The following is an 11,951-nucleotide window of genomic DNA, read 5'->3' as shown; positions in this document are numbered from 1 at the left end:
ATGTCGTAACGGAACGAAACGAATGGCGTCCACTCTCGTACCCAGGGCCTCCGTATCCTTTGGTCAAGTGGTCAGCGAAGCGACATTTTAAAACGAGTATCACTGGGGACGAGAATGAAAGGAGCCTGGAGCGAGATAGAAGAAAGGTGTAGCCTTTCCAAAATACGTTATCTATTCTCTATTTTCCAATTGCCCATAATTCGCTCTCCGCCCCCCCCCCCCCCCTCCCCCACATTTTGCATAAACTATTGTTGTGAAATACTCTTGGGAGGTCTGCATATTCCCAAGAGCATTTCACAACAATAGCTTATGCAAAATTTGGGGGGCAAACAGTCTGAATTATGGGCAATTGGAAAATAGAGAATGGAGGTGTGATTTCACTTCCGGTCCTTTCGGGGCACGCAAGACGCTCGAAGATCAAAAAATATTAACCATACTCTTTCTATAGTACGATGGGATATAATTTGCTGACTTGAATATCAGGAACCCTTAGTTGTTAGTTAGTCATCGTTGTTACATGTGAATATAAGAAAGATCATATATTTGAACTGCGGAAAAAGATATGAAAACATGATTATAACTGCGATGATGAATCATGTCTCAGCTCAGTCGCGTTGCTATCTAGTGAAAACAAAATTAAAGCGTTCTGTCATTTCGAAGGAATCTTCATGAGAAAGAGTTTGCCATAGCTTTCATGAACTATAAGACCACCGTCTCGACGAAACCAGACAAGTGGCATATTGCTCAATCTTTCAGCGGGAAGGCAACTGAGACGTCTCGCGGGCTCAAGTTCGTATACGTTATGTTTGTTGTGTGCCTGGCTCTGGGATGAAAAGTAGCGAATTATGAAATTCAAGTTACTTCACCATTAGATATTTCGCTTATCTTATAATATTAAAATGAATTTCTATTTCTTTAGTTCGCGGCTTTCAAAATGCAGCGGCGTTTTTCCTTTGAAGTAGCCTCTTCCATTTTGCTGTATTGTTGCGCAATATTAAGTGTACTGGTCTCTTTTCCCAACGAGAATTCTATTGGCTTATAGAGCAGCTGCCGTGATAGCCGGCCAAGGTTCGCCGTTAAAAAGGTCTTTGACATCTTACACCGAATGTTTGGTCACTTCCGTACAAGAGTGGGTGTTTCAGGGCGTATCCTTGAATTATCGCCCTTAACAGGCTTCAATTCTTGTCAAACCTGTATTTGATGCTGCTATAAATCGTTGAAGGATTGACCGACACGATATTGTGAACTTTCTGTGAAGTCAAAAAGGTAAGTAAGTAACTGTGCTCTCAAACAAAGTAATTGTAATATGTAAGGCTGTAATGAAGAGTAATATACATAATTTACCCATGTTAGAGATTCTGAAAGAAAATTGATTGTATTGTAGTCAAAGAAAAACGAAACAGTTAAACGAACTGGGAACTGAAACGAAATGTTCACACAAAAAAAGCAATTAATACGAACGAATTAAAGGAAGCTGAATTGGTATCTTGATGAATTTGTTACTTTAATTTAATAACTCTAACATTATCGTCAAGAGATTACCCATTTATTCTATTTTTTAATCTACAACAAAACTAAAAAGAAATTAAACGTTAAGTGATTATGGTAGTTAAAACTTGCAAATAATTGCGATCAAGAGCTACATCGCAGAAGATTAGAGATCGAGAATGAAAAAAAAAGGCAGTTCCCTCTGGAAAATCAAGATATAAAACAAAGTTTAAAAAGAATTCTAATTTAGATACAGTTTTCAGTCATGTCATAATCTAAAATCAACATTTTTTTGTTCATCGTTGTTTAAATAGATTTTATGGAAACTTTCGGGTCGGTAGCAATGGCGAAGAAGTCGTTCCACTTGGAAAAGAAATACAGCATTTGGGAGAGGTGAGCCTGGTGAACATCTCCTTAATGAGAAGTTTCAAGTGTTTAACATAATGTATTTCTTTTAAGTGTCAAATAAGGCTGTATTGTATTCTTTCCCATTGGGATAGTTAGACCTTTGTGTACCACTCCTTGTGAACATCACATCACATCACTTGACGCCGACCAGTTTCTTCGAGGCTGTTTTTCCTTATTATAATTATCGTTGTGTATCGCTGTCGTTGTTATATTTTCTGGCTTGTAACCTGTATTCAACGTGTCTCAGGTTCTTGTGAATACTCGCTCGATTACTGGTGGCGGCTCCCTCCACTGTTTGTTGTATTATTTGTCTCTTTTACTTGTAATAGAAATATTCTCTATTCGGCTGATCGTTGCGAAAGAGAATAGAAAACGCGTTTGTGCCTTTGGAATGCCAGTGCGTTTACTCGCACAGTGAATCTCTACAGCTAGGGCTAATATGCCAAAGATTTTCTCATTTCCCTTTTTCCATTTCCTGTTTACTATTTCCTGTTTACTATTTCTGGTTTATTACTTCCAGTTTACTACTTCCGGTTTACTGCCTCCAGTTCTAAAGCAACGTTTTTTCTTCCTAGTACCCGGATGCACCCACCAACAACTACTTGGCAACTTTACCCAGAAACCACAGTTACAACTCATTGTGAGTTTCCCAACTGCAATATGCATCCGCAGTTCCGCAGCACAACCAAGGCTTCTCCTCTGTTGGAAGCGTATCACTTCAATTACAAACCCGCGATACTCCCGTATATCAGCGGTGTGCCACCCATGGTGCCTACAGTGCCACTGAGTCAGACGAACAACAAGGCTAAACAAGACACGTGCAAGAAATTGGCGTGTGAAATCTGCAACAAGATGTTCCTGCGACCCTCTGCTCTGAAGGTGCACATGCGGATCCATAGTGGAGACAGACCATTTAAATGTACACACTGCCCCCGAACCTTCACTCAGTCTGGTAACCTCACTGTGCATCTGCGCAAGCACTCTGGAGAGAGGCCGTTCGCCTGTGCTATCTGTCTAAAGAGATTTTCTCAGTCTAATTCCCTCCGAGTACACATCAGGAGACACACAGGAGAGAAGCCTTATCAGTGCATGAAATGCAAAAAAAGCTTTGCCGACAGGTGCGTTTAATATTCATTGCAATTAAAAAATCGATCACGTTTCTACAATGGTCTTCACTCTTTTAGCCCATAAAAACTGACGTCATATATGCATACCATAATTAGCTCTCGACCACAGAGAATTCATATAGTTATTATAACAGCGGTTCAATACAACGGTAACTACTCCGGTACTAACACCTATTAGAGCAAATGATAATTATAGTTTAAAGTCTAATCATCATTATCATTATCATCGTTGTCGTCGTCATCATCACGATCATCGTCATCATCGTCGTTTCAATTTCGATTTAGCTGAGATATTTGTCGGTGTCCATAATAACCGTTGCCTCTTGTTCTTTGTATCGTTTACACAGGTCAACACTAGTCAAGCATCACCGTGTCCACAGGTAATGGCCAGCATCAAGCAACGAGTCCTTGCTGCTATTGAAAGGCATTAAGCATCTTACTTCCCTTGTTAAAGGAGCACATTGACTTTGCTGGGTTTTTTTTTAGCTAAGCCAGCATAAAAATCATGACTAAGTCTTTTTGCTCTTACACCAAATTTGTTTGCAGAGTACCAAGATGAAAATATTAAGTGAACTGTAATCAGTTTTTGTGTTTTTTTTTTTTCCATTTTCCCAAAATTTCCAAATTTTGGTCAGAGTGTAATTTTTCATTTGCGCGTTTAGCTTTGATTGACTTTTTCCGATAAATCATGTTAGATTAATTGTAGAATTGATTAATTGATAGAATTGTTATTCATAATTCATAAGCCTTATTGGCTTCCCTGGACTTCATTGCCTTATGGATTGAAATTTTATAAATATATTTATTATATGGAAAAATAGTAATAAACTGAAGGAGAATTATATTTAGGCTTGATTATTAAAGATGTAACTTTCGCATTTTGACATTTTTGAAATCATGTTCCAGATAGTTCCCTGCGTACATAACGTTAATTTCTTCAGATTTTACGATTTGTATTATAAACAATTATTGGATGAGGTTTTTGTGATATCTAGAATAATCAAGGTCGAGTTAGGGGTTATCTGTCGAAGCCGAAGGCTGAGACTGATAACCCTTACCGAGATTTTGATTATTCTGGATATCACAAAAACCTAATCTAATAATTGTTTTGTTATACATTGAACGAAAAAAAAAAGTCATGGTTTTGCTTCTTCACTGACGGCAAGCAACACAAAGCGCGTGAACTTGACATGATTACCCTTAGAAATCATGCACCGCGGTCATACACGACATGATTACCTGTGACCTTGATTGTCCTTGACATGATTAGTGTATAATCTGCAACTAGATGACGTCACAAGCGCTGATTTAGAAAATTCACCGTACGCTTTCGGCCAATCAGAAAAGAGATAATGAGTTCAATGTATAATGATATTTTTAAGTCATTTCTTCATTATTTCAAAATATTAGACCGCTTTAGAATTACGATGTGAAGTATTTTATGTAATCTTTTATGTACGTTGTAAATTTCAATGATATAATAAAATGGTTGTCAGAGATCAATACGGTTTTAGCTGTTGTTACTGTTGTCCTCTTTTTAAAAAGCCAAGCAGTTTAGCCTTCAATGACTCTAGCTTAAAGTCCTTTGTCCTCATTTTTAACCTCAAATCAAAAAGTAAACCTGACATTGCCAACTCCTGCTGTCATCTTCTGTTCTCTCGGGTTTAACTTTCGCCAACGTATGATTGTTTATTTGATCTTCAAGCGCGCAGAATGTGAGTCTCTAGGCTAAAGGACAAAGAAAATATGTCAATTTATGAAACTAAGTTGAGAAGATGTTATTAGAGAGCTTAAGCAACGACGATGGCGACGGCGAGGACGACGCCCAGTCAAAAATGAATTTACACTTTACCAGCGAAATTCGCAATTGTCTAGATCTGTTCAGTACGCCAATTAGGCTAAATATACGCAATGATAGCGTTCAGTTCCAAATGGAAATACAGTCGAACCCCCCGTAAAATGTCAAGCTTAGGTGGTCGCTTACGGAAGGTGGTCGCTAACGAGAGTTCAGACCATATTGAATCGAAATTTTGCCTTATTAGGGTATGGCAACGGCAGAGATTTACCCCATGCGGCAATGTCAACGCAGTGTTTTATTCATATGAAAAGTCAATTTCGAGAAATTTCCGTCTCTTGCACTACCCAGGAATACGATGATGTTACAGCACCTTATTATCCAATTTCCTCTCCATTATCTGTCAAGTGGTCGCTTACGGGAGGTGAAAAACAAAAGACAATTTCAAACTTTTAGCTCTAACAGTGGTCGCGGTTGCTTACGAGAGGTGGTCGCTTACAAGAGGTTCCCAATGTAGTGATTTGACTTGGAAACTTTTGGTATTTTGGAAAACTGGTCGCCGAGGAGAGGTGGTCGCAACCAGAGGTTCGACTGTACGAAGAATTGGCGTCGTCGTTCGCTTTCCTCAGACTACGCAGAATTTGGTCATTTCACGTTGTTGTTTTGCAGAGGACAGCAAAAAATGTACCAAAATTTATAACGCGCGTGCACAGCTATTGTTTTGTTCATTAAACCGCTCCAAAGCATTTGACACAACAATCAAACATGCAGTGAACGTTCTTAGAACGTGCTTCCTTTATTCGCGAAAGACTGGGTAGAGAAGTGGCAGTGATGACGTCATTTGCATTTGAAACTACTCCTCGTATTAACCTCAGTTGCAAGCTAGTTCCAGTCCAATGCCGAGAATACGAATATGGCCTATTGTTTGTCTGCAAGAGCAAGATTCTTATTCACCTTGACCTGTGGTATTGATCACCATAGAGATAGAGACTGTTTTCAAAATATTTGTCAACAGACTTAGTGGTTGCCAAGACGATAAATGCCCGTTGAAGCGAAATCTTAATGCTCTGGAACATGTTTTTGAGCTTGGAAAGGGTTTTGGAATCAGATCTGTTTACTACAGCCTCCAATTCAGATTTTGAAATCAAAAATTAATATTTAGGAAAAAGAGTTCAGTAGTGAGGTAAAAACATCTTCATAGCAACAGAGTAAATATTTAGAAACCTTATAAATTTCAAAGTTGCCGCGATGTCATAGCGGTCAATAATTAGCCATATTACCCCGGATTGTAAATCAATAAGACCAAGTTGCTTTGGCAGGCACATATCATTTATTGTTTCACTCGGTAGGCGCATAGTCTCTGTTCTGTACTAGCTTGTGGACTGACAATATAGAAAAAGAAAATCAAGTAAGTTGCTTTCTAAATTGTTTCTCCTTGAAAGAAAAGTTAGCTAGTAAAAAGAAATCCAAGCTAACAGTATGAAATTCAAGCTTTCAAGGTTTTGTTGTTTCTTTTTATTTAGAGATCTACATTCGAAAAAAACTGTAGAAAGAAAATTGAAATAAGAAATAATTAAGCATTTCACCAGTATTTTATGATTTGGTTTAATTCAACTGGCTCTAGCTTTTTGAAAACTTTTTTGCAATCCAATCTGTTGCTTTTTAACTGAATTTTCGGTGACCTTTGTTCACCTCCATCAATACAATATAAATTAAAAGTGAAGATGTAAGGCCGAATTGTATTCGACCGTTGTTGTTTTAATATTAATGGCAATGAAATGCATTTTCAAGCCATAGAATATTTTTCGATGGAAAATGAAACAAAAACCATGGGCGCTTTCTATTCAACTTTTGAAACGGGCGCAAAAGGTATGGAATTTTCTTGGAAAGTTGTCGAAAAATCCGAAAATTGTTCATGCAAAATATTCAAATTTCGAAAATTCTGAAAATTCCTCGACGAAAATCCATTGCAACGGAAATTCACGGTTAGAAATTTTCGGAAATTTAAGTATAGCTCCCTGGGGTGTCCTTTTTCCTGGAAATTCCACGGAATGAAATTCTATTCGCCACGGGAAATTATGAAACTCGAGAGTTCTAATTGCTTGCTAATTGCATAATTTAGGGAGTTGACTTCACTAATGAGGGTTTTTCTTCCTATTAAAGTTATTACCGCAATTTTGATTAATTAAATAACAAGGCAGTACTTTTGCGTCACTTACTAATTAATTCTTGCCCACATACTAATTAGTATTTGCTCATTGCCTCATTCCCTAATTAACACCACACAATGTTTTTGAAAGGGCGAATTCGAATTGATAAAAATTGGATTTATTGGGGTGCAGAGTTGCTTGTAAATGAGTAGAGCTGAAAATATCTAGTATGTATATTTTCGTTCACGCTTAGTGCTGTTACAGTCCCAAAATAAGTAATTTTGAATATTTAAATCAGTGCATCTTTTAAACTTACAACAGTAAGCTTTACTTTCTGTCACGTCCGCGGAATAACGCTAAGAGAGAAGAAATTAATCGAATTTATGTATTTGATACTCTAACTGATGATATATAAAATACTTTTTGTATTTATGTTATCTTCAACTCCTTGTCATTAGTTATCATAACTACATGCATGTTTGTCATCGTTTCTACAGGAAAAATGCTACAAAGTCCAAACCAGAATGACTCTCATCCCAACACAAGGCTTACAGTTGTACCTGAAGTCTGCAAGCTACTGGCCAACAGATTTGTCATAAGCCATAGGTTGGTTCGTTCTTAAGGCGAGGGTTAACATGAAGGTCGTATTTTTGCTGGGTATTATGGTTTGAATGCAAATATCTCGTTCACGTTTCAAGCAGTGAAAAATCTCTCTGCTCATTTCACGTTGCTACGTTTTGGGCTGTTTTGTAAATTTTTTGGTGCTTTTAGGGTATATTTGGGGATAAATAGTTTTTTTTCAAAGGATTAGTCAAATTTATGGAAATAGGAAATTTTGAAGATTTGATGTTGTTTTAAAAGTAGAATTTGAAGTTAGAAATTGGTAGACGTACACCGTATTCCAAACTCCTTCTTTTTCCTTTTAATCCCTCCTTAAACTTCCTAAAATTTCACTCAAATTCATGTGTACTCCCGCCTTAACATAAGCGTACGAGCTGGGGTGGTGGTGGCTGTAGCCCCCTCAGCTACGGAAATTATGTGGCTTTTCGGGCAAAAATTGACAAAAATTGAGACTGTTAATTGATAGAGGTCATTGAGTATGCAAGCTTTCAGTAGAACTAGTTTCGGAATTATAGCAGTTTTATTAGACGTGAGAATTGTGAAGATTTTTGTTTTTTGTGCAATTTGAGTGCGTTTGTATCCCGACTTCAACACCTCCCCATTCGGGCATTGCGTATGTTTTTTCGGGCAAGAAGGTGACCGCCCGCCCCCCTAAAGTCCTACGGTGCCCGCCTATGGTTTTGAAACTGGTTTTTCAAAATGAGGGATTTTTTAAAAACTTGAACAATTTGAAACGATATTATTATTCGTATTTTGTAAATGCTGTTATCATATTTTCCATACATTTGGCAACAGCTACTTTGGCTTTTAACAACGTTTCGTAATAAAGAGCTATGCTAGGCTAGCTGTTAATGGCATTCGATCGAACACTCTTTGACATGTTCAAATCATAAATAAAGTTATCCTAACAAAGAACTATTAACTCAGTGTTAAATTAGTCGAGAAAGAAAGGAAGATGGGCGACAAATTTGAAATGGTAACAGCCACAAAATAAGCATTTTATCAACTCCCGTAAAAGTCTGTATATAACCGTAATCACCACCCAGTCACCAGTCTTAGGTTTGCGTTCAGCGAGATTGCCACAGGGTTCCCATCTAAAATGCTGCCCTACCTAGCCACAGCACAAAAGAGAAAAAGGTATTTATTTGGTAAATGGATATCACGACCGTGTAAGATATATAACTTAAACTGAAATTATGGCTAGATGTGTTTTTCTATCTCTACGAATATGCAGCCAATATCCAAAGATACTAACCACAAAACAGTTGAAGCCTCTATGCATCAGTTGTCCTTGTCAATTTCCCTACATTGGTGGAGACGCCCTGGCTCAACAGCCTCCACAATATGGCCGTCCTGTGTTTAACTCCGCCGCACATGCGCTCTATGCTCTGAGCCCGCAGAGCGCACATGCATGGCCAGCGGTGCTGCAAGACGGATTACCAATTAATTTTCAGGTAACAAATTCTTTCATCTAGTGTCTGATGATACGAAAATTCAATTCTCACTGACTAGATCATCACTAACCGATTGAGGGAACTTGCATTTCCGAAAAGAGCAGAGTTTTGAAAATAACACTCCATGTGGGGCAGACTGGCAGTATATTAAACCAAGAGAATCAAGTTATTTTGGCCACCTACAAAATTGCCTTTAAATTGAGGGAAACCTGAAAATAGTAGTTTGCTATGATAGGAAAACACCAAAGAGATAAAAATAAGCCAAAAAGGAACGAGGATGGATAAGGATGGAGAAGATTGACACGGATTACAAACGACGAACTTGAAATTTTAGGCTAAACTTTTTAAGTTGTGGAAAACTATGACTTAGCTCCTTTAATCTCTTTCTATCGCAGTAAATCAGTTTAAGTCGTCATTGTGTAAAAATTACTGTCTAGTCGTGCAGATAATGAAATGGTTGCAATTATTTCGATTTTCATCCTTTTTTTAAAACATGTCTCTTTTCTCATTAAGAATGGCGTCATTACGAAGGCAAAGAAGGACTGCTCTAAAGCTCTGAAGAAAGAGGAATTTCAATGCAAAACCTGTAACAAATCCTTCTCTCGCAAATCGTCTTTGGTTGTTCACATGAGAAAGCATACCGGTGAAAAACCTTTCAAGTGTGTTTACTGTCCTAAAGCCTTTGCCCAGTCAGCAAACCTGGTGGCACACCTGAGAACTCACACAGGAGAGAAACCCTACCCTTGCCCTGTGTGTGGAAGATGTTTCTCCCAGTCCTCCTCGATTACTACGCACATGCGCACTCACACTGGTGAGCGGCCCTTTAAGTGTGCTGAGTGTGGAATGACATTTGCTGAGAGGTGAGTTTTTACAACTTTTCATCTGCAGTTTATAGTTTTGTTGGTCTGTTGCAGAGTGTTGAGATTTCCTTTTGAAGAAATTGCACCCACATAACTAAATTAGGACGAAGGTATTAGTTGTATTACAGCGATGTTTTGAAAATTTTATTTGTGAAATTAAAAATACAGATAGAGAGATTTGCACCTTAAGGAGCACAGGCTCTTCATTGCTGCTTTAAGATTGAGGACAAAAAAGAATTCCAGACTGATCAATTTCTAATTTCTCTTGTAACAATATCTGTATGTGACACAAACATGTGAAGAGAATAACGAAAATTATCAATTGTTTGCCGTGCAAATAATAATAATAACAATAATAATAATAATAATAATAATAAATTAATAACATAATATAATACATTAACATTTCAAGAGGAGGCCTCCAATCACCCAGAGGTGGTTTTCAGGAGGGTCCTGAAATACACATTAAATGTCTAAAATACAGAAATAATAAAATCTAAAAACGTAAGACTACAAGTAAGGCTTAAAACTAGATCTAGGACTAAAACTACTACTACTAAGTAGTAGTAGTAACTGAAATTTACTAACTGAAATTTTCAGTTATTAAATCGACGAGGGGCTTTTCAAGGTTCGCCATGAGACGAAAAGAGTTAGCTTTAATTTCCTTTTTTCTCTCATTCAGATCAACTCTTTCAAAGCATCAGCGTGTTCACACCAGAGAGCTTAACTTGACAAAAGCCAGTTAAATGAAAGGTGAGTGACAAGCTGTGTTACGACGATACTGAAACAATTCAAAGCTTGACGACCCACTATTACCCAAGCCAGTATCTCCACTGGAGAGGAGTGTTGTGTGAGATGATCATCTCGGTAACACCATTTTCGCCAAGGGAACACATTTTAACACTTTAAAGGAGCTAGGTCACGGTTTGCGCATCTTAAAAAATCTTTAATTGTATCACTAGTTTTTCTAAAATGCTTTTACTAACATGTTATTCCTTTGAAGTTGACAGGATTTGCCGCTCATACCTGACAACATTGCCTTGATGGGTTGTTCGAAATGATGATAACACTTCATTGACTTATTGCTCTATTTACACAAGATGGTTCTAGTCGAGATGACTAAATCTTCTATATATCTATGTAACCATAGATTAAGAGTTGCACAGTAGTTACGTGCACTCTTTTTTTATATAAGAAGAATGCTTTTCCGGCCGAGGCTGAATATTCTTATTTTTCTGCCGACTTTAGGCTGAAAATATTCTTGTGAATATTCTTAAATTATAACGTATAACATTTCGGTTTTCGAATGTATTTGGTGTCTGGATGGTGTTAAAGTAATTTTGGAGCCAGCCTGCAGGCAATATAGCCTGATATGACACACAGAACTTCTTGCAGAAATGTTATTTTAAACATCGAACATACGGCTAGTGCTGTTTTTGTTGCTTTTTGGTCAGTTTTGCCGTTTAGAGAAACAAAAAATTTAAATGATTTAGTTCAAAACTTATAAGCATAATTGACCATAGATTTAGAGCTACACAGTAATTAATACGTATAATTGTTTCAGTAGTAAGTTAATTTACCGTAACACTTCTAAAGATCTATTTAATGTGTTTTTCAGATAAGCCACGACAAATCACTTCTGATTTCAGAATTTTTACATTTTTTTTTCTCGGATTTTACAAACAAATATAACCATTTTTGTCATTTCCAGAACAATAGATTTCTTTTCGAAATAATATTGGTTGTGCTAAAAATCAATTTCACTCAAAATTTGTTTGCATTAAGAGCGATTGACTATACAGATCATGACTTAACCTTCGGATTTGCTAAGTTCTCTGACTAGTTTAAAACTCGTACGATATGTGACAGCTACGCAGTTGAATTGAGATAGATTTTTCTTCAACCAATAATTAATAAAACCGAAATTAATCGTCAAATGGATTGGGTGTTTTCGCGCCCTCTGGGAGCCAGTTGTATGTTTGTTGTTTTTGAGTGACTGAGCATTACATGCAAGTCTGCGCGTTATAAATTATAATTAATTGTTAATT

At 37.2% G+C, this 11,951-nt stretch overlaps 1 protein-coding gene across 1 annotated transcript; it reads left to right on the top strand.

The window, feature by feature from the left end:
* Window positions 1–341: 341 nt before the first annotated feature.
* LOC110068976 (uncharacterized) lies at window positions 342–3,024 on the top strand. The gene is made up of 2 exons (XM_020776388.2): window positions 342–369; window positions 2,345–3,024. The coding sequence occupies exons 1-2, from the start codon at window positions 342–344 to the stop codon at window positions 3,022–3,024; spliced, it is 708 nt and encodes a 235-aa protein (XP_020632047.2).
* The last annotated feature ends 8,927 nt before the right edge of the window (window positions 3,025–11,951 follow it).

This window comes from Orbicella faveolata, unplaced genomic scaffold (genome assembly GCF_042242905.1).
Source record: "Orbicella faveolata isolate gen_17 unplaced genomic scaffold, um_ofav_v1 contig_15, whole genome shotgun sequence".
Lineage (NCBI taxonomy): Eukaryota > Metazoa > Cnidaria > Anthozoa > Scleractinia > Merulinidae > Orbicella > Orbicella faveolata.
Note: the sequence above shows the minus strand (reverse complement) of the source record. Positions and strands in the feature narration are given on the sequence as shown.